Below are 26,457 nucleotides of genomic sequence, written 5' to 3'. Positions count from 1 at the left end.
TACATATATCTATGTGTATATACGTATATGTATCTATACATACGTATATCTATCTACACATATGTATATCTATCTATACATACGTATATATATCTATCTATATATGTATAGCTATCTATACGTATGTATATCTATCTATACATACGTATATCTATCTATCTATATATGTATAGCTATCTATACGTATGTATATCTATCTATACATACGTATATCTATCTATATATGTATATCTATCTATACATATGTATATCTATCTATACATACATATAGCTATCTATATACATGTATATCTATCTATACATACGTATATATATGTATATATGTGTGTGTATGTATGTATATATATATACATACATACATATCTACATATATGTATATCTACCTATATGTATATCTATCTATATATATATGTATATCTATCTATACATACGTATATCTATCTAAATTTGGCCTTAGGAGGATTGACGGGTGTGTCAGTTTAGAAAAGAAATAAAGCCACTTTGTTTTGTCATTATACAGGTTACAATGAAAGTGTTCTCCGTATTTAACCCACCCTATGCTGGGAGCAGTGGGCAGCTGCAGCGCCCAGGGCCAACTCCAGGTCTTCCTCCCATTGCCTTGCTCAGGGGCACAGGCAGGAGTATCAACCCCAACATGCATGTCTTTTAGATGGTGGGAGGAAACCGGAGCACCCGGGGGAAACCCACACAGACACGGGGGAGAACAAGCAAACTCCACACAGAGAGGACCTGGGACGGCCTGGGGTTCGAACCCACGACCTTCTTGCTGTGAGGCGACAGCGCTGACCACTGGGCCAGTGGGCCGCCCCTAAAGGTGAAATACTGCCGGTGGAGGGGCGAGTTTAAAAGGTTTACTTCGATCCCTCCGCACATTATTTATCTCACCTTCCTCAAGCTCCCTTTCAAGAATCTACGAGACTCAAACTACACACACACACACACACACACACACACACACACACACACACACACACACACTTTCCCACACAAGGGCAAGAAAGTGGCCAGTGAAGCGCCGGTAGAGGAGGGTGCCTGGAGAGCGCCCAAAAAGAAAGGTTGAGCGCCATCGCAAAGACAGGCCCATTAGATTATGAGATATTCCTAACGAGGTTTGAAATTCACTGGTACGTAATTGGAGTCCAGTGGCTTATAAGAGCTTTCCCCTGAACTCGCTCAGTCGCACTCCTTCTTTGTCTCTCTCACACTTTATCTCGTTCTGTCAAACACACACACACACACACACACACACACACACACACACACACACACACACACACACACACACACACACACACACACACTTGATCTTTGCATGTGATCATCAGCCAGCTGTGGCAGCATGTTGGAGGACTCCAGAGTGCCGCTTCACTACTTTAGACTGTTTTGAATTTCAATGGCCAATTAGACGGAGCTTCACACGGAGGATTACTGGGAAGTGCCACACACATTCATTACAGGGAATCAGTGGGGGAAACAAACCTTTTGTGGAAAACTGAACATTTCCAAGCTTGAGTTGAGTGCCTTTTTTCCCTGCCAACCCATCGGAGTTGGCAGCGCCCGCGTCCACTACTAATTGCCGACTAAATGAAGCTTAAGGTTTACTTTTACCAAGAGAATGAGCCACTCTTGAAAGTTAACCAACTTGTTTTTTACACGACCCCGATAAGGTGGAATAGCTCACTTTTGAAAGACCGATGCAAGTCGCCTTTACGGAGCGGTCACTTCGGCGAGTGTTTCCAGATGTGTGCACCAGCGGGTGGCCGTGTTCTGTACTTACACTGGACCGAGCCCTGGAGCAATACCACCAGAGATCCGTACCAGCGGTCCCGAGGATCAGCTGGAAGGACAGACCCCAGATGGCAAAACTGCTGTGGCCCGGACCCGGCCCACACCCGACACCTCACCCGGCCCACATACCGCGAGGAATGACTCGGGCGGCCAGATCTGGGTCAGAACCAAGCCATAGCAATGCTGCATGTCCCACATATTTGCTGAAGGTGGCCATATTTGTTTTGTGATATTTGGGCCACATTCAGCATTTACCACACGGGGCGCTGCAGGGTCACATCCAGACCACATGTTGCCCAGAGCACCGCGGCTTTGCCACAAAAGGCCCACATGTGATTTGGTATATTTGGGCCAAATATGCTGTTATAACATGTGGGCCACTTCAGGCTCACATCTGGTCTGTCAGGACCAGAAGAAGACCACCAGCGACACCTGATGTGGCCCACATCCGGATGCTGTCTGGGGCACAACGAGGGGGGGGGGTGCAGAGGGTGAAATGCACATAGGTGCTGCATCAGTGGAGGCGCCAAAAGACCGTACGGCAAAAACATAAATATGATAAGTAGAAAATATAACATGTAACTATGTATATGTTAATCCACCATTCTCCTCCAAGTAATAATATTTAGAAATAAACACATAGGCCTCGAACCAGACATGGTTTACTGGACACTGTACTTCTGGCCCCCCCGCTGATGCGGCGCCGCCTGTGTGCATTGCCCCCTCAGCCCCCCCCCGTTGCGCCCCCTGCTGGGGAGGATCAGCTGGAAGGACAGACGCACCAACACCAGCGTGGTGGAAGACGCCAACACGACTGTTATCACCACCGCCACAACAACGCAGCATCAACACCGATGGACAGGCCATGTCACCCACACGTCCAACACGTCTCCCCAAACAGATCCTGGGCTCCCAGCTGAGGGAAGGTCAGCGAGCGTCGAGGACGACATCAGGACCAGTCTGAAGAAGGTCCACATCACATCGAGCAACTGGGAACACGGTGCGCCGGATGGGCGCTGCTGGAGGAAATCCCTGCAGGGAGGATGTTCAGCACCACCACCACCAACCAACCACCACCACCACCAACCACCAACCACCACCAACCACCACCACCACCACCACCAACCACCACCACTTTCCCCGGTCCACACCGCACCAACGTATGTGGATCGCGGATCGGCCTCTGAAGCTATTTGAAGACCCACAAGTAGACAACCCAACGGAGAGGACAGTCATACTCGCTTCGAGTGACCGCCGATGATGATGATGATGATGATGAGGATGATGATGATGCAGCTGTCAGCCTCGAGCATTTCTCAGCAGATCATTCTGGAGGAGTATCAGCTACTACAGTGAAGATGGCTGAAGTGGTAAGACCTACAAAAAGCCGCTCTCTTCCCCGTCCACCAGCCCATTTCAGTCTTAACCTTCGTGGTGGTTGGTGTGGTCGCCTCACAGCAAGACGGCTGTCCGACCTTGGGGGTCGTCCCGGGTCGCCCTGTGTGTGGGGTTGGCATGCAGACATTGCAGGTCAGGTGAGTCGGCCGTACGACATTGTCCCCAGGTGTGGATGTGTGGCGGCCTGTGACGGCCTGGCGGCCTGTCCAGGGTGTCTCCCCTGTCCAGGGTGTCTCCCCTGTCCAGGGTGTCTCCCCTGTCCAGGGTGTCTCCCCTGTCCAGGGTGTCTCCCCTGTCCAGGGTGTCTCCCCGCCTGCTGCTGCTCCCCGCCTGCTGGGACAGCCTCCAGCGTCCCCCGCCACGACCCCGATTGGGATAAGCGGTTTGGATAATGGATGGATGGATGGATGGATGGATGGATGGATGGATGGATGGATGGATTTGGTCCTGGGGGTTGGTCACGTTTCCAAAGCCTAAAAATGAGCTTGTTTGTTTTAAAAGCTGTACTTGTAGAGCTTCTATATGTCAGCGTTAGACAATACCCCAACAGCAAGGTGGCTGTGAGCTATGCCACGAGGAAAACCAGCAAGCGGGGCGAAAAAGCTTCTGCACCCCCCCCCCCCCCAAAAAAGAGAAGAAGATTTTGTGATAACAGATGTTCACTTGGATGCCCGTCGTCAGAGAGCCACTTTCCACTTGGGAAATGAACGACGTGGTCCGTTGTTTTCTCCAGTGACCACAAAATCAAAACAGCTCAATAAATATGCTGTCGCATTGCCTTAATCCTTCTTCTTCCTATTAGTCCACACACCGAGTCGTCGCCACGGTAAAAACAACACAATCATCTAGGATTTAATGCACAGCAGAAACGGGCGACGCATCCGTGGCCCCAAAAACTGAGCAGAGCAGCACCTCCGGATGTCGGGTCTCCTGAGCGGAGCAGCACTTCCGGATGTCGGGTCTCCTGAGCGGAGCAGCACCTCCGGATGTCGGGCCTCCTGAGCGGAGCAGCACTTCCGGATGTCGGGCCTCCTGAGCGGAGCAGCACTTCCGGATGTCGGGCCTCCTGAGCGGAGCAGCACCTCCGGATGTCGGGTCTCCTGAGCGGAGCAGCACTTCCGGATGTCGGGCCTCCTGAGCGGAGCAGCACCTCCGGATGTCGGGCCTCCTGAGCAGAGCAGCACTTCCGGATGTCGGGCCTCCTGAGCGGAGCAGCACCTCCGGATGTCGGGTCTCCTGAGCGGAGCAGCACTTCCGGATGTCGGGTCTCCTGAGCGGAGCAGCACTTCCGGATGTCGGGTCTCCTGAACGGAGCAGCACCTCCGGATGTCGGGTCTCCTGAACGGAGCAGCACTTCCGGATGTCGGGTCTCCTGAGCAGAGCAGCACTTCCGGATGTCGGGCCTCCTGAGCAGAGCAGCACTTCCGGATGTCGGGTCTCCTGAACAGAGCAGCACTTCCGGATGTCGGGTCTCCTGAACAGAGCAGCACTTCCGGATGTCGGGCCTCCTGCTCCTTCAGCCGGTCCCTCAGCACAACACAGCAGGAGTCCAATACAATCGATCGGGTCACACAGCTGGTATCTGACTTCTGGCTGTTATTACCTGTTCCCCTTTGTTTCTCTTTGTGTGCTCACAACACACACACACACACACACACACACACACACACCTGTGCTCTGTGGACCACCTCCCGGTGCACCCAGTCAGGGTCACAAGTCCTCCAACCCACTCGACCACACAGGTCGTTTGTCCTCTAATAAGACCCACAGGAGCGTTTCCTAAATTAGCACCCCCTACCGGCGGCAGCAGGTATGCCACAGATACTTCTCGCCCCTGTGCATTGTGGGTTGTTAACACAATGTGAGAACAATAGAATATGGAGTCATTGTGTTTTTGTGTTGTTTCTCCGTCTAGCAGAGCAACTAAGATTGCTCAGTGTGTTTACCTATGAATGACGTCATAAGAGCTAACTTAACGTTAGCCACAAGTTAGAAGGTCAGCTAGCGTGGATATTATAACCGCTATGTGACGTTAAACTTTGCTTTTATTAATATTCCTTCTCGCGAGAGCTCATGGGAGGAGGTGCTTATTGTTCCAGGGGAAGTGACGTGTTATAGTTACGGAGGAGCGCGAGGAAGGAGGAGCTTAAACCCTCACTCTGGGTCCTAATAAGCCGCTCGTATTTCTTGGTGGAGGCCAGTCTCGTGTTGCCTGGCCAGTACGTGTCTCCATCTCGGATCCTGCAGAGGGAAGCCAAGCCAGTTCACCTCCTCTGCTTTTTTATGCTTCCACTGCGCGATCAGCGCGTTTCTATGCTTGTTGCGCGTGCGTGCGTGTGCGTGCGTGAGAGTCAGCATCAGCACACGGTGCTCTCACGCTGTGCAGCAACACAGTGTGTGTGTGTCCCCCTGCGTGTGTTTCCTGCTTGCTCCATAACTTCCCTAATACAACATCAATGGATTCGGCTTTTAATCTCCGGCGCTCGGTCCCGCTCATCTCTCCTCCGCTTCCTCACCTCCAGTCACTCCCCTCTACGCCTCAGCCTCCTCTTCCCTCCCTCTCCGTCGCCCCTCTTTTGTCTCTCTCTCGCTCCTTCTCCTCCAGCTCTGACTTTACATAGAGGGAAGGATGCAGGATGCGGCTGTTCTCCTGGAACATTTGATCCCAAACAGCTCCGAGGCTGAGAATGGTGTCGTGCGTGTGCGTGTGTGTGCGTGTGTACCCGGGTGGGCATGAATGTTTGTGAACATCCATAGCAGAGAAATAGATTTAAAAAAAAGAAGAAAATTGTATTGACAGGGAGACAGACCTAGAGCACTTGACGTAGTTCAATGAAGCCTGCCAAACTCAGTGCGCAGCTCCGTTTTCTGTTACCGCATTGCCATCTAGTGGTCACAAGTATAACTGCATCCGTTTTAATAGAATTCCATCCCTCCGTTATCCGAACCGCGTATCCTGCTCTCAGGGTCGCGGGGATGCTGGAGCCTATCCCAGCAGCCACGGGGCGGTAGGTGGGGGGGGGGGGACACCCTGGACAGGCCGCCAGGCCATCACACACACACACACACACACCTAGGGGCAATTCAGTACGGCTGATTCACCTGACCTACATGTCTTTGGACTGTGGGGGGAAACCGGAGCCCCCGGAGGAAACCCACACAGACACGGGGAGAACATGCAACCCCCCCCCCCCCCCAGGCTGGGCTACCCCGGGGCTCGAACCCAGGACCTTCTTGTTGTGAGGCGACCGCGCTAACCACTGCGTCACTGCGCCACCCACTTTTTATAACTGCACACAAGAAAACAACAGAGCCAGTTTGCACTTATTAGAAACAAAGGACGTTCATTTAATGGTCTGAAATCAAATGGCATAAGATAGGTCAATTGTTTTTAGTATACTGAAAAACACAATAGAAAAGAAAACACCAACTTCCAGGATATACTTGGATCGAGCCTTACGTTAAACATACTGGTACATGTGATGGGACTGACACTGAGCACACAACCGCACATTGTGCATATTTTTGTAACAGAATACTGCACGTGGCAGTACAGCGACTTGTAGGGCCTTTCAGTGCATCTAAGCGGGCACGCACACACACACAGACACACACACACACACACACACACACACACACACACACACACGGCATGGTTTAGAGTGGTGAGGGGTGCGCTGGTCGTCTCCGGGGCCCCCCGACACCCGCGGCCCACGGCGGGCTTGATGAGCGGCGTCTCTTCGCTCCGGCGAAGGCGTCGACCGACGGTGTGAAACGTTAATACCCACAGCGGCTTGGCCCGGGAGGTCCGCCGAGGTCTGCGGGAGGGGAGGGTCCTTCGTTCAGCCACGGCTCGCAGGACAACAGACCTGGTCTCTTTCTGTCGTCTCTTCCCCAGCACATGAAGACAGACGTCCACACAACAGACAAACGCGATGGGGGGGGGGGGGGGGGGGGTGGAGGGCTGCACGTGAAAACAAAAAGCTTGCGGATTCACCTAAACGACGTAAAGGCTTCACATCCCTTCACACACACACATGGAAAGCGTAGTCATTCATATGTACAGTCGGTGGCTTTGCAGTCATACGATACAACAGGTTTATGGCTATTCATTACCGTTACACCCATAATGTACACCACCTACCTCCCTGCCACTATATTTACCCTCTCTTGCGATAGATCTATAAGACCCAAATGGCTTTGGAGTGTCACAAATACACTCATTAATAACAGTACATATACATATATACACAGTCAGGGCTGCTTTAGCTAAGCCGCTAAAGACGCAGGACGCCGTACAGCAGGGGCGGCTGGCCGTGTGCCGCGGAGAGCCGTGTGTATGCAGGCCTCCATGCCAGCCGGAGCCCACACCAGGGGGCTCCACTGGTTAGCAACCCCTCAACCAACGAGGAAGACTGCGTCAGTGAAATCCCCCGGTGTGGAGTCGGGTTGGAAGGAAGACCTGCATACACGTGGCTCTCCGCGGCACACGGTCAGCCGCCGCCGCTCCAAAGGATATATTCACCATTTTGCAACACAGACCTCGTGAAAATGCTGTCAGGCACCATCTGGAATCATAAAGACAGAACCTTCACTGATTGCTTTCGTATTGGAAAACCACCGAGCGAAGAATTCCCGCAGGACCTCATCACGGTCCAGTGGGCAACCATTCAAGTTATCTTGTTCATTCAGAACACCTTTTGAATTAGGATGAAAATCCAATAAGGTTCGAGACACGTTTTTTTGCAGCTCGTGTAGCACATCCTGACATTATCTACATTTCTGAGCAGTAAGTCCTGGAACCCGACAGTCCTGACAGTGTTATTTAAGAAGCCCATCCTTCCAGAGACCGGTGGGGACTTAACCAGGGAAACATTATTTGTAGAAGTACAAAAATAAAAGTCATTTTAAGAAACACTAAAAGTCATTTTAAGTCATTTAGAGAGCACACAAATACCAAGATATGTGTGGCTCTGCAGTGAGCTTCCTGTTTTCAATATAATATGTGTCCTGATATCAGGACACAGGAACTCCTCACGGTGCACAGAGGGTTCCTGCCTGAGACTGTACGATAAGCGAAAAGATGGGGGCGGCGGTTTAGGGAGTGTCAGGGCCACTATCCAGGATGAAACAAGGAACATCCGTGAGTACATCAGAAACAGGGCCCCCCAGGACGAACTGCTAAGTGAGGACCTCAGGCAGCAGAAGACAAGTGAGTGCGGAGGAAGAAGAAGAGGAGGTGTCATGGATGATCAAGCCCCTCCATGTGACGTACCATCGACAGATACAAGATGCGGCTGATATCGAGAAATCCTACCAGTGGCTAGAAAAGGCTGGACTGAAGGACAGAGCAGAGGCTCTGATCAGAGCAGCACAGGAACAGGGGTCTACCACACCAGATAAGACCCAAGATGCAGACTGTGCCAAGATGCCCCTGAGACAGTCCAGCACTTGGTAGCAGGGTGTAAAACGCTAGCTGGGAAAGTGTACACTGAAAGGCATAACCATGTGACTGGGATAGTGTACAGGAACATCTGTACTGAATACAGACTGGAAGTCCCCAACTCCAAATGGGAGACACTGCCAAAGGTGGTTGAGGATGACAGAGCTAAGATCCTGTGGGACTTCAAGTTCCAGACTGACAAGCGGGTGCTGGCTAACCAACCAGACATTGTGGTGGTCAACAAGGAACAGAAGACGGCAGTAGTGATCGATGTAGCAATCCTGAGTGACAGGAACATCAGGAAGAAAGAGCATGAGAAGCTGGAGAAATACCAAGGGCTGAGGGAAGAACTAGATTGGATGTGGAAGGTGAAATCCACAGTAGTGCCAGTGGTAATAGGAGCACTAGGGGCTGTGACCCCCAAACTAGAAGAGTGGCTCCAGCAGATTCCAGGAACAACATCTGAGGTTTCTGTCCAGAAGAGTGTGGTCCTAGGAACAGCTAAGATGCTGCTCAGAACCCTCAAGCTCCCAGGCCTCTGGTAGAGGACCCCAGGAAGACACACACCACCCGAAAAAGGGTGAGAGGGAGATTTTTTCTAGAGTGGTATGTTTCTCAAAGCTGAAGTGATTTGTGATTATTTTTTTTAATTATCTGATACTAAATGATGGCCAACAGCGTTTTAATGAGGTCTATGCAACAAAAAAAAAAGTGAATGTATCTTTTAAGCATCCTTTGCGGTGCCCCGTCACTGGATCGGTCTCTAAGTGGTCCTCTGGTGCCTCTACAGAGAGAGCCACTGGACCGCTGCCCTTTGGTGTCCAATACATTCAAGTAATGTCAGGAGTCAAGAGTGTATTCACACGCACACATACAACATCAACAGATATGCTTGCTACTAAAGCAATGACGAATGAACGTTCTGTATGAAAACAAAATATTCGCTGCTTTTCCGAGTGCGACTATGTCCGGCTCTGATCCCGGTGGTACTCGCAGAACTGATCTAACCGTGGTTTTGTATGAGGTCCCGTCTTTTATTGTCAGCTGCCCTCTCCTAGCTGGTCTTTTGCTACGCCTGGATCTAAAGCAATACTTCATTTTTACCTTGTAAAGTGCCAATGACCATCCATGACTGTGTCACAGTTAGTGTGACCATTCTGTTGACGTTGTGTCAAAATGCAAGTACACGGTACTTCCCCATAACAATAGCTCATGGCCCAGACCATTTCCTCCGGTTCTGGCTTAGTTATGCACATTATAGAAGTCAGGCATCTGGGTGGCTCCTCAGGAGAATAAGAGTCCGTTCTTTGACTTAGCCCGGTTGTGCTTCGGTCCCGGGTGGCGGCTCTCTAGATGAGTTCGGTGTTGGGATAGTATTTGAAGACCTTGTGGATCCACTGTGTGTAGAACGGCACGTTGATGAAGATGCCAGGCTGGTTGGCGCGGGCACAGCTCCTGCCATGGATACTCACTCCTATAATCACCTTGCTCTCGCCGTCCCGGCAAACCAGAGGGCCTCCATAATCCCTCTGGAGTTAGGGGGAATAAAGACCGTATATTTTTGTTATGAGCGAGTTGGCAAGAAAGTATTATAATTGTCTCCAATTTTGAGAGTTCATTTGAAGTAAGAAAAACCTGCCCTGAACCGAGTCCACATGATATTTTTGTGATCCAAGTGACAGACGGCTGTGTCGGTACAGCATGCGGAACATGGACAGCTCTCCCTCAAAGCTAAAAACCAGACAACCCACATCCCTGTAACAGTATACTCATGTGGCGGACATCTGGAGCTTCTCAACTGCCAATAAGTTGACTGTTAAGGTTTCGGACAAATAAGGAAAAAATGTGAAAGATCTGTTTAAGCTTTATAAGCAAATACGCTTTTTACAGTGCTGTTTTGCACCAAATGAGCTAATATCCTGGGTAATAGCCCTATTTCCACCAAGCAAAATTACAATTTATTATCAATTGAGCTCCAGGATCTGTTTCTCTACGGTATTAAGAGTCTTAGCTGTCGTATATCAGGCGTATAACAAAGGCATGTCCTTGTTCACTCACAGCAATTGAGCTGTTTAGCGTCACAAGAATACCATGAGATCCCCGGGGCGTTTCCATTTCCAGCACTGGGAGGGCTACGTCTCCATAGGCTTTGGTTGATAAAATGCCAAACTATTAAAAAAAAAAAAAAAACTGAGGGGCAGGTAGGACCAGCTTTACCTCACACACTCCCTCGTTCCTCCTCCCGCCTGCACAGATCTTGGTGTTGGTGATGTGGAGGCTCCCTCTGTGCATCTCCCGACACCGGTCGTTCCTCACAATGGGCAGGTCGACCACCTTCAACACGTTATCATAGCCGGTATCTAGAAGACAGGAAAAATAAAAGATGGACACCGCCTTTCTTCTGTTTCACTGACGTCCTACTTCTCATCCATTTACAGTACACTGGACATTTAATTACTGCTGCAGCCCCATCGCTCCTCCCTCCAGAGTAACTGGTTTGAAAAGCCATTACTTTTTTACTTTTCTTTTCTAATCCATCACAGGTCACATGAAACATGACAACTAACTTATTTAGAAACCATTTGTTTCATGATATGCTTACTGCGTTCATGCAATCTCATAACGCAGCCGTAGTGCGTCAGTGCCGGGCTCCCATGCAAGATGGTCAAGGGGGCTAAAAAAGAATAGCAGTGCCACTTTGCTTTAGAGTAACAGGAAAACTAGCGTCACATTTCCGGACGGTGGAAAAAAAAAGATATATCTCGAAGAGGCTACCCTCAAGCACGTCTCCAAGAACACAGTGTGTCATATTACAAAACATGTCATGGATTTGCCATGGGCGGCACAGTGGTGCAGTGGTTAGCGTGGTCGCCTCAAAGCAAGAAGGTTCTGGGTTCGAGCCCCGGGGTAGTCCAACCTGGAGGGGTCATCCCGGGTCGTCCTCTGTGTGGAGTTTGCATGTTCTCCTCGTGTCTGCGTGGGTTTCCTCCGGGTGCTCCGGTTTCCTCCCACAGTCCAAAGACCTGTAGGTCAGGTGGATCGGCCGTACTACATTGTCCCTAGGTGTGTGTGTGTGTGTGTGTGTGTGTCAGCCCTGTGTGATGGCCTGGCGGCCTGTCCAGGATGTCTCCCCGCCTGCCGCCCAATGACTGCTGGGATAGGCTCCAGCATCCCTGCGACCCTGAGAGCAGGATAAACGGTTCGGATAATGGATGGATGTGCCATGTGGTTTGGAATTGGTTTTTGCTAGATCTGATTTTTTTCCCTGCTGTCAGGAGAACCACTGGTTCTCAGGGCAGAAGACCTGCAGGTGAATTAACCTAATGGAGATGGGTGAGCCTGCCCATCTCCATTAGATGTAACATAACACAATGTCGGGAGCGGATGAAAGACATGAACGCACACAGCTTAAAATGACCAGCAACGGTGAAACGTACTGCACAGTTGAAGCCAAAAGGTTCTTTCACAATAGGGACTCGGACCCAGATCCTAGTACACTTGACCCCAAAGGCCAGTTCGTTTGAGTGGTGTGAACACTGCATATCGTCTCGGGCACAGTTGAAAAGGTGGTCTCGAGTACGGTTCACGTGTACTCGGGTACGGTTTGCATCAGGTGTGAAAACAACTGTACCAAAACACGGGAGGTTGGCTGCTAAGTTACGTGTGCAGCACGCGCCGATCTTGTGTGTACATACGCAAGTGTACTCGGGTATGGAACGACAACACTGGAGTGAATTCAGGGGGGCAGCCGGGAATCCGCCGCTGCCAGGAAGTGAACCCGGGTCACCCGCACAATGGGCAACTGCGCTAACCGGTCAACTAAAGGGTCCGACCCGTTAGCCAAAGGCTAGCGAGTCTAATCATCTGTGGACGTTACAATACTAATGTGAAAGCTGCCCGCGAGCTGGGGGCAATCAGACTCAGGCACAGTACGAAACAATCATAAGTAATGTGAAAACGCCCTAAATGAAATGATTACTAGGAGACCGCCATGCTATAGGAAAAAGAGTCATATAAGCAAGGCCAGGATAGTGATAGACTAACCTACTTAACAAAATCTGGTGTCGCAGCACCATGACGGATCAAAACATACGGCCCACCTGCACATTGACAACATTACTCATGTCTCTGCATAGGCTTTATAAACACAAAACACAAGTGTGTAGGTTGATTATTAGTCAAATAGATAAGTTCCACTTACATCATAGGCACACTTTTCGCTACGCAAAGTCTTGACTCTTCGCCAACTAGCTAGCTAACTTTTCTGTGTGCATGTCCATAATTACGCGCGGGCACACTTTGCCCATTTTTTAACATACCGCATCCCGGAGACTCAGTGCTCGAGTCGAGATCTCTGATACGATAGTGGCGAGATCTGGAGGGGTCCACGCGTTCGGGCCCTAAACTGTTGCAGGTCCCATTGCGGCTGCACTACCTGCATACGTAGTAGTTTAGCCTCTGCGTATACAGTTGTGGGACAAATAGGCAGAAGAATTGATGCCACTGGACTGTAAATGCATAACGAATGTGAGGTAGGCGACCAGTCCGGTCACTGTTTCTGTACATATCTTCACCTTATGAGATGTATTCCATTTATATGGTGAGAGCAACAGTACCTTTGGTCTCTCCCCATCCGTACATTTTACAGATTGTTCCATCCGGGATGGAGCACCCAGCCACAGGCAGCTGAATTGTATGGACATTGTCTGCAGGGAAGGGCGGCCTAGACAAACAAAACAAGACAATTGTTTTTTTTTATCATCTTGTGCTTCAAATAAAACAATCAAACACAAAAGAAGGTGATATTTTTCCAATCACTCACTTAGACAGCCTTATGAGGGCTAAGTTGGAGCCCTCGGGACCACAGATCACATGAGCCAGACTGACTTCCTGTTTATTGGACCAATCAGGAGACCCCTCTTTGAGGTCGGAAACTCCCAGCCAGATCCGATATTCAGTCAGATCGGGGACACTGTGAAGCCATGGGAAAACATTAACACACCAAAAAAAAGAGGATATGAAACCAGGGCGCTACAGGTACCTACACTTGAATATACAGGTGTATGTGGGGGCAGAATACAATATATCATATTCTGGGTAATTTGGTGGAACAGGGGGCTAATATGCTAGCATCCCAACACCTAAGTTTGTATATGAAGCGTAAACTTCTGGCTCAGCCGGGCGTCACAACAGACACAGCTGTCAGGGGTGGGGGGGGGTGTCCTGCAATCGCAATTAGCAACTGTGATGAGGTGGCGGGGTGTCTGTTTGCACAGAGGTCTGGGGGAAACAGTGTGGGCCGCCACACATCATAAGTTCCCTTGTAGCTGGCAGGTGAAAAGCAAGCGACAGTTGACTCCATATGCATCAGATGATGCATGTGGCAGTCCCTGTCAGACTACCACAAGAGTGGGGCAATGGGACAGCAGGGGGACTGGAGATGCCAAATTGGTAGAAAAAGGGAAACATTTAAAAAAATATATATTATGAACTAACACACAGAATAGACAAACAATGTAATGACAGAGCAAGAACAAACAAAAGAAAAAATGATGTGAGTGACATAAAGAGGAATTAGATGTCACGTACCAAGAGGAAAAGCACTGTCTGTCAGTGAGCACCCACTCTTCTCGTATGAGTGTCCCTCCACACCAGTGCACGGACCTGGAAACAGTGAGGGACGGACATGAGGCACGGACAGGTTTAAACTGCGTTAGTATCTGTACCTAGACTACAGCTACCTAATCTGTATGTGGACACTGCCAAACACAAATTCACCCTCACTGTACCGCAGGGGATTGCTTGCTATGGCAGCGGTACCGCTCGGCTCCTGAGTGGAACTGGTTTAAGGGATACGTGTGCAGTTACAAGTCATTTTTTGGTGTTAAAACTGTGCCCGATCCGTTCTGCTGTATGCTACGATGGACGTTAGATTCCTAACTGCTTGTGTTGAGCTGTGATTCCACGGCTCAGTTAGTAATGCACGACATAACACTGTCAGGGGTTTGGGTCCAGCTGGGGCCATACTGTGATGCTGATACCGTGAAGTTTTCTGGATAAAAGCATCCACACAGTGTCACAAGTTACACAACTGCTGCTAATTATTTAGATGTATTTCCTATAGGAGTATTTTTTCAAATTATTAGAGTGACAATAAATCACGGAGTATGGTGGAGAGACTCAACGAACCCCACACTCATAACAAATTAAACATTTCCATTTAAAATACAGAACAGTATCTCTCCGTGCTGCTGTACTAAACGTGTTCATGTAGATGTGTCGCTGTACCCTCGCTGTATGCTGACCATCCAGCTACCGTCTGACACGCTCGCCGGACCTCCCCCCACTATCCTTGGTCTTTTATGGACAAAACACACCACAGGGGACAACTCAGCTGGAAAACAGAGACAACAATACAAACACACACCTGGTCAGGAAAAATAGCTTCATTTTACTGCATATAGCTTTGACGAGCTTTTTAATTCAAACTAATTAGCTATGCTTTAATCTTCCTCTTCTTCCGGCTTGTTCCCTGTTTCCCAGAGAACACCACGGTGGATCTGACGTTTTCCATCGGTTCTCTGTGAGGGCACAACACTGATGGTGGTCTTATCAATCCACATAATGATTTGGCAAAACGTTACGTTGGATGCCCTTCCTGACACAACCACCAACCTCATGGACGGATTAGCTATGCTTTAATAACAGTTTCAATATTCACTGGGACATTAGTGACATCCATTAGTGGACAAATGGACTCCATCAGACTCTGAGCACACAGCTCAGCTACTTGTCTAAGAGTCTATCAAATGAAGAAGGACAGCTTCTGACCCAGCCAACAGTCAGTGAGACAAACTACCAAAAGAAGGACAAACAGACGGACAGATGGAGGCACTCACCTGGTGGAATGGTGTTTTGGGAGACTTCACCTGCAAATAGGAGTGGCGACAAATCAGGGGCAAGTGTGAATTAGGAGAGGTGAGAAAAAGAGGTGTGTCATCAGCAAATCAGCTGACAATGGTTAGCACATGTAAAATGTGCCCTCAAGCCCAAAATCCAACCAAGCGCTGGTGTTATGATCATTTATAATTCAAGAACACAGAAACCACAAAAAACAAAGACATCGAAAACACACACACACACACACACACACACACACACACTTGCTTCATGTGATAAATGTTGGTAAGGCCACCCCCTTGTTCGCCTGATGAGTTATGACCCGAGACTGTAGATGACGCTACACTTGCTCTATCCGATTACTCATGCACAGCTAACGAGGAGCTGTACACAGTCATGTTGAGTCATGTGATCATTCTGTGTGGGAGTGTGTAAGTGCCCATGCAAGGACATGCATGTGCTTGCCTGTACTCACATGGCTTGACACTGCAGTAGTCCCAGGGTATGGCAGAGCTGTTGGTATGACACCAGAGACCGTGCTTGTCTCTGTCAGGGTTTCTGCAGTAGCTTCCCTCCAGGCCAGCCATTAGTGTATCGCTCTCTCCACTGAACAAACACACACAGTCGCACACACACACACTCAAATGGTGAAACTCAAAGCCAACAGATAACCATTATATCAACCAACCGCAGAATATCTTTGATTCTTATTCAATGATCTGTCTGTAGTGTAACCTGTCCTCCTCCCAGGTCGCCATGGTGACAGTGGTCACCACCTGGATGCTGCTTGGCATCCTCATCACTCATCACCCTATAAATCCATATCATTTTGTTATCCTGTTTCGACGTTACATCCTTCTCCCTCTGATGTGTGACTGCTGTATTTTCTCATCTCTTCCTCCGTGTGCGTGAACGGTGTGATGCGAGTCTCCCCTGTGTGCGTGTAGTCTGTCCTCCTGCCAGGTCTACATGGTGATGGTGGCCGTGTGGATCAGGTCCTGGGCTGTTCCGGTGGCATCTGGACACTGCTCGGCGTCCTCCTCATCATATTCGTCATGTATTTTATGATTCCTTTATACTTCTAAGTTGTATTGTGTAAATTGTGTTTTATTCTGGACGCACAACATCCATTGCACGTCTGTCCATCTTGGGAGAGAGATCCCTCCTCTGTTGCTCTCCCTGAGGTTTCTTCCTATTTTTTCTCCCTGTTAAAGGTTTTTTTTGGGGGGGGGGGGGGTTTGTTCCTTATCCGATGCGAGGGTCTAAGGACAGGATGTCGTGTTGCTGTAAAGGCCCCCTGAGGCAAATTTGTAATATTTTATACTGCGCTATACAAATGACATTGGCTCAACTTGCCTTGATCGCTAGAGAGAATTTGACAAAACCAAAAATAGTTGTGCGTCTACATCTGAATTTTTCTTTGAACGGGGAGGAAAAGGGTCTTGCAGTGATTTAGGACCACTGCTGCTTCTGAACACTAGACCGGTCCAGCCAAACAAAGTCTTGACAGTCAAAACACACAGCTGCGTATGCGGTCTACCTCAGGAGGAGGGAAGGAGGTAATCTGGAGGGAAATTACTCACTGAGGCAGTATGAACTCGGCAACACTGACATATCTGGTGCCTGTACATGTGTACATATCCCACAGATGAGGATATTCTCACAAGAATTCAAAAACCATAAACAGATTTCTGTCCAACAGGACAATTCTCAATAAAAGAGAGGATAACAGGAAAAAAATGTGCATGTGTGTATGTTTTGTGCGCATGTGCTTATTGCTTAGGTGTGTGTGAGTAAGAGCGAGAGAAAGACAAGAGTGGGAAAGAGCAGCAAAGCAGTGGAATGGGAGAGATGGGAAGTGTGTGTGAGTGTGTGTGTGTGTGAGAAAGTAAGAGCGAATGTATTGGGCATGTACACACTTGTACCACATGCACGCTCATCCCTTGTTCCACATATCCGTGTGTGTTGTGCAGGGCCGGCTGGCCAGTACGGGGCGCTGGGGCGTCGCCCCCTTCAAACATCAAGAGATGAAAATCTACTTAAACATATGAAATATAATTTAGTTGTATGATGCAAATAATTATAAATAAAAATGTTTTCAGTCTGTGAGCGTCTGTCAGCAGCATTAAATATTGGTTCAAATGGTGTTTGGTTGGTTCCTGTCTGAATACATATACTTCCTGTCTGAATACATATACTTCCTGTCTGAATACATATACTTCCTGTCTGAATACATATACTTCCTGGGTGAGGGGCGCCGGCCTAACCATACCTTATGTAAGCCCTCAAACTTGTGGCGAGCAGGTGACCTGAGGCTGCTGTCTGATTGGTTTCTTCAGATTTTCCAGGGGGCGCAGTTCTGTGCGCCACAGACACTCCCACAATACCAGTGAATTGGTATTGTTTTAATGTTTTCTGATCTAATGTGATTGGACAATTCTCGTGGTTGTCAATCATGTTCACACCCACCACCACGCCTCGTCTCGACTGTCAATCATCCATCGTCTACCAACCCTGATAAAATCTATAGGCTGCCTTGTCCTTCTTAATAACTCTGCGACTGCGTGGACACTAAAGCAGCTGTCAGGTGTGCTGCGCCAAGGTAAATTAAGCCCCCCCCCCCAACATTTTTTAGCACCAGCCGCCACTGGTGTTGTGTCTCTTGCATCTCGTGTAAACAACCAGCGCCACCTGTGATTCCCTGGCCCGGGGGGTCCCTTGACCTTCAGGCAGGAACCAAATGGTGGGGCTGATTGGCTTTGAAGTGTTTCTTGAGGGGAGGAGGTTAAAGGTCAGAGGTGAGGTTTTAACTATATGTCTCACAGTCGAGCTATCACAGGGAGTCATTCCTGCCGAGTTAGGTCACCCGCAGGAAAAAAAAAATAATCTATGTCCAGTCATTCAGAGATGCCGGGGGGCCAAGTCACCATAACCGCAGGAGCATTTTCTCACTGAGAAACCACAATACCTACTTTTGCTAACAACAACAAGACATAAAGGTCGATAATAGGTCACAGACCAAACCCACACCTCTCAGGTTCAAACGCGGCACTGGAAATGCAGGCTTTTGTATATTTCTTTGTGGAATCGGCCAGGCGAGCTTGTCAAGTTGCACACTGAGACACGTAACCCACAATTCATGTATAAAGTCTTGCTTATACATTACATTATAGTTTTGGCATGCTTTTTTTCTCTTTTTTTCTTTTTTAAGCCCCCCCCCCCCCAATTGTATCCGGCCAATTACCCCATTCCTTCAAACCGTCCCGGTCGCTGCTCCACCCCCTCTGCCGATCCGGGGAGGGCTGCAGACTACCACGCGCCTCCTCCGGGACATGTGGAGTCACCAGCCGCTTCTTTTCATCTGACAGTGAGGAGTTTCACCAGGGGGACGTGACGCGTGGGAGGATCACGCTACCCCCCCCCCCCCAGGTTCCCCCTCCCCCCTGAACAGGCGGCCCAGACCGACCAGATGAGGCGCTAGTGCAGCGACCAGGACACACATCCGGCTTCCCACCCGCAGACACGGCCAATTGTGTCTGCAGGGGACGCCCGACCAAGCTGGAGGTAACACGGGGATTCGAACCGGCGATCCCCGTGTTGGTAGCCAAGGGAATAGACCGCCACACCACCCGGCATGCTTCTAAGTTGGAATGTAAGTGGAGGCAGCAGGCGTACCTGTTGCTGTAGTCTGTCCAGGGAGCACAGGGCAGGTTTGACCTGGTCCTCGACTTCTTTCCTCTGTAATTCTCTCCAGTGTCCTCGTAGCAGTCTGGATCCAAAACGAAATCAAACAAAAACACAACATGAAATAATATAATATAAAATACAATACACAACAGGAAATAAATATATATTTATACATCTGTGCAAAAACACAACGCTTCTGAACAACAATCACCAACCTGCAAGGCTTCCATAAACTGCTACACGATAGTTTTGTGTTCTGTGCATTAGTTTTTGTTGTACTACACAAAATGTAGAAAGAAATAGTCTAAGGGCTAGTAATTTTGAAGTATTTTATAGAAACCCTGAATACTACAGTACTGTGGTTCCCATAAGATGTGTGACATGCCTAGCAGGCAGCACATGGCTGCCCATAATGATGCCCAAGAACAACATCAGCCATAAAAAGGATCCTCAAACTGCCATCACCCCGCTTCTCGTCTGCATTCAGGAACATACTCACCCCTCCAGACTAAACCACAACACAACCAGTGAGAGGGATTTACAATCCCACTGTAAGCCTACACAATCTTTCAGACATATCCACGAGCTCCCTCGAGAGATTCGAATCGGCGTATCCAGCCGTGGATAGACATCTTACATTTCCAAAGCCCCTCTTGCCCCAGAAAAATTTCCAACCCAACACTAATCCTTCCATCCCATCTTTCATTGTCCGGCGAGACCAGCGGATTCCGAGCTGCTGTCAGAGATGGTTTATGTGATGCCTGTTGGTCAGTCCTTCCCACAGCCCTATAGGGCTGCAGCGTCCCGTAGGGACAGACAAGTCGCGGTCTCCAGCCATTACAGCGGTTACTTTATTAGGAGTTTAAGGGATTTCACTTTAGGTTTTGATGTGAACTACTGGGTCGACAGAATATAGACGTGCTGAACAGTATGGTGCGGTAGCAGTTTAACAGGCAAGATGGGGGAGTGAGTGTTGGCCATAAAGTGGAGAGGGCCAGGAGCAGTCCAGATGGACAACAAGGCACACCTGTGACTAATTAATCTCTGTCTGTCTACATATGAGGGGGTTTCTGTTTCAGATGCTGCTGGTGGTGGAGGTGGGTCGTGGATGGGGTGGGGGGTTTGGGGGGGGCATTGATTCATGAATCAGGAATACTTATCATTTACCCCAGCCTGCAGCAGTGCAACACGAAGACAAAAACGCATCCAAAAACTACAAGAACACACATATCCAAACTAACACATATATCCTAACTAAACAACAAATCACTTGAACGCCAGCCAGGATGACTGTCGGAGCTGCTGGTCTGCATGGGCTAGCAGTTAGCTTAGCCCGCCCCGCTTCTGTGTCCTGTCAGACCGCCCTCGGTGTTTCCTCTTTGTGCGCAGCTCCGGGCAGGGGCCGTGGTGCCCGGGCCCACCGGACGCAGCAGACCAGGCTCTCTCAGCCGATCCAACGCCAGCTCTCCCAGCCAGACACCCTCGACACACCTCCCCCCACTCCACACGACGACACCAAAAACACCACAGTCGACGCCAGGCGAGGCCGCCGCCAGACCGCCCTTAGTGTTATTGGAACTGCTGGTCTGCATGGGCTAGCAGTTAGCTTAGCCTGCCCTGCTTCCACATCCTGTCAGACCGCCCTCGATGTTTCCTCTTCGGGAACAGCTCCAGGCAGGGCTGTGGTCCCTTAGGCCCACAGGACACAGCAGACCAGGCTCTCCCAGCCAATCCAGTTCCAGCTCTCCCAGCCATCAAATCAAATCAAAACTCAGATGCAGATGTGGACAAAGACACTGCATGGACGGTACTGGGTGAGGCCGCCGCAAACGTGAATTCACGCCGCCATCTTCCCACACTTGTACTCGGTGAGGCCACTGCAAATGTGAATTCGCGCCGCCTGAATATGCCAGAGGTGCATGTTTCCAGGTCTTTATGTTGACTTTAGGGTTGTCACTGTGACTATTTTGGTAATCAAATAATCCGTCAATTATTCTGATGATTAATCAAGTTAATCATATGAGGAAAAAGTGTCATGATTCAACAACGACGGTCATGTAACGTTTCACTCTGGCCTACAATTTACCCTCTGGTTCCCCTCCTGTTGCCCGGTGTTACACAACAGCTCCCTCTTTGTGACATGCTTTTTTAATTTCTGGTCCATGTTCTTATGATGTCCTGTCTTATTACATCTTTTGATTTAAGGCGACCTTGAGTGTACAGAAAGACGCTAATCAAATAAAATGACACGTTGTAGGTAGCATGCTTCCTGCTGAGGTGCTGCAGCATGGAAATGGGACGACCGTGGTAAGCAAGTTCAGCTTTGCAGTGTTTGCAGGCCACTGCATTTTCTTTGCATTTTAACCGAATGGTCTCAAATGGTCTCAAACTTTTGGTTCTTCTTCTTTTATTTATTTTTTTTTTCATTTTTGCTTTACCCCATTTTCTCAATCTGCTGTACACGTACGTGCAACAGTGAAGATCATCTCAGCACATTGCTGCCCTATGTGGTTATTCTACATACCAGAGATACACGGATCAGCCAAAATATTAAAACCACCAGGGACTACCATTGCCATGAAGGGGTGTACCTGGTCTGCAACCTTGTTTAGGTAGGTGGTACGTGTCAAAGTAACATCCACATGTATGGCAGGACCCGAGGTTTCCCAGCAGAGCAGAGCATCACACTGCCTCCGCCTGCTTGCCTTCTTCCCATAGGGCATCCTGGTGTCGTCTCTTCCCCAGGTAAACAATGCACACGCACCCGGCCGTCCGCATGATGTAAAAGAAAACGTGATTCATCACACCAGGCCACCTTCTTCACTGCTCCATGGCCCAGTGCTGACGTTCATGTGTCCATCGTAGGTGCTTTTGGTGGTGGACAGGGGTCATCATGGACACTCTGACCGGTCTGCAGCTACACAACCCCATACGCAGCAAGCTGTGATGCACTGTGTGTCCTGACACCTGTCTGTCATAGTCAGCATTAACCTGTTCAGCAATTTGAGCTACAGTAGCTCTTCTGTGGGATCAGACCAGACAGGCTAGCCTTCACTTCCCACGTGCATCAATGAGCCTTGGGCACCCATGACCCTGTCACCGGTTCACCATTTGCCCTTCCTTGACTGAGCTACCTGATGCTAATATTTCTGTGAAATTGGACTATGAAAAAATCCTCTCTCTCTCACCATCGGCCTTGGTTTTCTGGGCACCACACTGGGGGATGCTGGTACAGAACATCGAGCGTACTCTGGGGTTTGTGGTGAAGCACCATGGGAAGTCCTGGCCATCTGGGTTCCGGCAGTAGTTCTCCCTCAGGTCCCTGGAAAATATAAAGTTAGTGAGTAAAAATCTGCATACATGAGTCAGTGTCTTTGTGGTGTGTGTGTTTGTGAAAGGGTGTTGATGTCTGACTCACTTGCAGGGGTAGTTTTGAGGGTTGAACGTGTGGTTGTGGGGGTAGTGGGAGTCCCACCGCTGGCAGGTGAGTCCAGTGGGCGTCGAGTCAACGGTGCCCCTGTAGCCCTCTCCTCGTTCATGATAGCACTCGCTCGTCTCCTCCACAGTACTTTCAACGGCCTCTGCTGTGAAGAAGATTGAGGAATTTGGGGCGTGTCAAAGAAAAGTACCTGAAGAACATCTTTTTTTCCCCCCACCTTTTTCTCCCCAATTGTACTTGGCCAATTACCCCACTCTTCCGAGCCGTCCCGGTGGTTTTCCCACCCCCTCTGCCGATCCCGGGAGGGCTACACATGCCTCCTCCCGATGCATGTGGGGTCGCCAGCCGCTTCTTTTCACCTGACAGTGAGGAGTTTCACCAGGGAGACGTAGCGTGTGGGAGGATCACGTTATCCGACGCCCCGACCGACCAGAGGAGGCGCTAATGCAGCGACCAGGACACATACCCACATCCGGCTTCCCAGCCGCAGACACGGCCAATTGTGTCTGTATGGACGCCCGACCAAGCCGCAGGCAACACGGGGATTCAAATCGGCGATCCCTGTGTTGGTAGGCAACGGAGTAGACCGCCACGCCACCCGGACGCCTACCTAAAGAACATCTTAACAGTGAATATCGCTGGATCAAAGACCAAAGTAAATACGGGTTAATCCGTGGGTTCCTTTCTAATGCCAGAATAGCCCCCCCTAGGGGGTTGAGGAGTTATGTAGCGTAGTATTCTGGAGGTTCGACTTTACTACTGGCACGCCAAGACTGCAAAACCACAGTTGAAAATGCTATTTGCTGTAGGTCACTGTGACTCAGACTCTAGTCTAGGCTGCTACTCCATCCAAATGAAGGCTTTATGTCATCACCCGCTCATTCATGAGCTCGAGCGTTACGCATGACCTACACAAAACAATGTATAACGCTCAGATGTCCTGGTCCCCAGCACGGACCCTCTGCTGTCCATACGGTGGGTCCAAACACGGCTGTGGACTGGTTATGGCAGTAAACACGAGGCAGGCATGGACAACAGAACACGTTGTCTCTCCGTCTCTCACTGTCTCTGCCTTGTTTTGATTAAGACCAACTGGGTCGTAAACTTGGTCTTTTCCCAAACCCCCCCCCCCCAAATCAGAGGGGTGGAGGGGTGCAGCGAGAGAGAGAGAGAGAGAGAGAGAGAGAGAGAGAGAGAGAGAGAGAGAGAGAGAGACGGAGCGAGAGAGGGAGAGCAATGAATGGAGAGAGAGAGAGAGAGCGCGATGGAGAGACAGAGGGAGAGAGAGACAGAGAGAGGATGAGAGAGAGAGGATGGAGAGAGAGAGCAAGAAAGAGCCACAGATTGAGAGCGAGAGGGAGAGGGAGAGAGAAGATGAGAGAGACAAAGAGCAAGAGTAGAGGTGGCGGAGGGGTTTTAGGGGGAAGATCCGGGGGGGGGCAATCACGGGGTCTGCATGGAGGAATTCATCTCGTAAACACGGTGCCAGGGCTGCTGACGACTCGGGGAGGCAGGCAGGCCAACCAGACCCGGGAGAGAGGGGCCGAGGCCAAGAACAATAGCAGCCCTCTTGCTGCTTTACGTTATTGGAAATTGCTGCGGTGCCTCACCTCAGCAGCCCCTGCAGCTCCAGCAGCCCCAGCAGCTTCACTGCAGGGTCAGCTGAGGTGCAGCTGGCTCAGAGTCCACACTGGCAACACAACACAGCTTGTGCGTTTTGTGTGCACGGTCATGCCACGTATGACGATGTCAGACTTATTTATGCACTCAGAAAAACTTGCTGCCAGCAGGCACACGCACACACACACACACACACACACACACACCATGTAAACATTACTCACACTGCTTAACAGAGGGTGGGATATGGCGAAAGTGATCTACTTGTAGTGTGTGTGTGTCTGACAGGAGGTTTGTGTGTGACAGTAACTGAGCTCTCGGCAGAATGATCAGCACAAGTAAGAACAATAAACTCAAAGCCACGGCTGCAGGAACATAAACATCCAGTCTATGAGAGGAGACACACCTCTGTGTGTGTGTATGTGTGCGCGCGTGTGCATGTATTTTATGTGTGCATGCAGGCTGCGCGTATATTTTGTGTGCGCATGCATGTGTGCGCGTGCATGCATGTATTTTACGTGTGTGCGTGTGTGCGGTGGACACACACATCTCCCATAGCACCGGCCAGAGTTAAATTAAGAGGCGTGGCCAAATGAATCAAACGGGAAGCAGTAAATTTTGGCGCACAAGCAAACTGAAGAGTCCCGAACACACGAGCACACCTGCACACAGGCGTGCGTGCATGGATCTCTCCTGCAGACGCATGACGACACCGCCAAGTCCACTAAGAACTTACACAGATGTGCACGGAGGATCACATACCAATCCCCCCATGCAGACACCTCCCTCAACACCCATGTACACACATGTACACAAGTCCATCCACCCACCTATCCAGACCGCTTATCCTGCTCTCAGGGCCGCAGGGATGCTGGAGCCTATCCCAGCAGTCACTGGGCGGCAGGCGGGGAGACACCCTGGACAGGCCGCCAGGCCATCACAGGGCCGACACACACACACACACACACACACACACACACACACACACACCTAGGGACAATCTAGTATGGCTGATTCACCTGACCTCCATGTCTTTGGACTGTGGGAGGAAACCGGAGCCCCCGGAGGAAACCCACACAGACACGGGGAGAACATGCAAACTCCACACAGAGGACGACCCGGGATGACCCCCAAGGTCGGACTACCCCGGGGCTCAAACCCAGGACCTTCTTGCTGTGAGGCGACATATCCAGTGAGTCAAGTAAATTCTCTATGATACAGTACAAGCCTGTTTCATGCTATAAGCATCATCAGCTGTCGGTAAAGCTGCTGGAGGAAGGCCATACCATCTACTGCCTCCTCATGCACATCACGTGCACACTGTCCAGTGGGGAAGGGAGAGGTGCAACATGCAACATACAAACATTTCAAAAACACGTGATCGCTAACGGAGGTGCGATTCAAAATTCAAACACATGCGATCGCTAACGGGCCAATTTGTGGGGGGGTGGTATTTGTCTATTGTCATGATTCATGACAATAGACAAATACCACCCCCCCCCCACAAATTGGCCCGTTAGCGATCACGTGTTTTTGAATTTTTTGCATGTTGCACCTCTCCCTTCCCCACTGGACAGTGTGTGTGTGATGTGCATGACGAGACAGTAGATGGTATGTCCTTCCTCCAGCAGCTTTACTGACAGCTGATGATGCTTATGGCATGAAACAGGCTTGTACTGTCTCATAAAGAATTTACTTGACTCACTGGATTATTTTGCTCCTTATTTGTTGAGCATTTTCCCTACCGTTGAGTGTTTCTTTTAAAGCTTTATATATATACACACACAAAGTTTTATACATATATATATATATATATATACACACACACATACACATAGTACATGTACAATATATAAACACACACACACACACTGACATGCACACCCATATGCAGTTATCCAGATCAGTTAAAAAAAAGTCGTAAAGGAAATTGAAGGGGAGGAAGGAAGCCCATGGGGCTTATTCGAACCCCTCCGCAAGGGGCTGACAAACAATTACAAAATAGGAATCCAATAAAGGTAAAATTACTTACCACAGACTTTAATGTTGCAGTACTCCCATGGCGCGTGTGGGTCCGTGGTGAAACACCAGGGTCTGTGACGGCCATCTGGGTTCCTACAGTAGTTATCATCCAAACCCTTGTCCGGATATCTTTTTACAC

At 49.6% G+C, this 26,457-nt stretch overlaps 1 protein-coding gene across 1 annotated transcript in view; it reads right to left on the bottom strand.

The window, feature by feature from the left end:
- Window positions 1-8,988: 8,988 nt before the first annotated feature.
- Window positions 8,989-26,457, bottom strand: part of LOC130114276 (hepatocyte growth factor) — a 31,222-nt gene continuing 13,753 nt past the window's right edge. Inside the window, exons 7-18 of the mRNA XM_056282108.1 lie at window positions 26,329-26,447; window positions 22,656-22,821; window positions 22,426-22,559; window positions 19,226-19,319; window positions 16,026-16,156; window positions 15,550-15,579; window positions 14,939-15,044; window positions 14,240-14,314; window positions 13,473-13,622; window positions 13,267-13,373; window positions 10,868-11,010; window positions 8,989-10,179 (exon numbers count right to left, since the gene is read on the bottom strand). Of these exons, the coding sequence (XP_056138083.1) occupies window positions 10,000-10,179; window positions 10,868-11,010; window positions 13,267-13,373; window positions 13,473-13,622; window positions 14,240-14,314; window positions 14,939-15,044; window positions 15,550-15,579; window positions 16,026-16,156; window positions 19,226-19,319; window positions 22,426-22,559; window positions 22,656-22,821; window positions 26,329-26,447 (1,435 nt within the window). The 3' untranslated portion in view covers window positions 8,989-9,999. The remainder of the gene's footprint in view (window positions 10,180-10,867; window positions 11,011-13,266; window positions 13,374-13,472; window positions 13,623-14,239; window positions 14,315-14,938; window positions 15,045-15,549; window positions 15,580-16,025; window positions 16,157-19,225; window positions 19,320-22,425; window positions 22,560-22,655; window positions 22,822-26,328; window positions 26,448-26,457) is intronic.

This window comes from Lampris incognitus, chromosome 6, assembly GCF_029633865.1.
Source record: "Lampris incognitus isolate fLamInc1 chromosome 6, fLamInc1.hap2, whole genome shotgun sequence".
In the NCBI taxonomy this organism is placed as follows: domain Eukaryota; kingdom Metazoa; phylum Chordata; class Actinopteri; order Lampriformes; family Lampridae; genus Lampris; species Lampris incognitus.
Note: the sequence above shows the minus strand (reverse complement) of the source record. Positions and strands in the feature narration are given on the sequence as shown.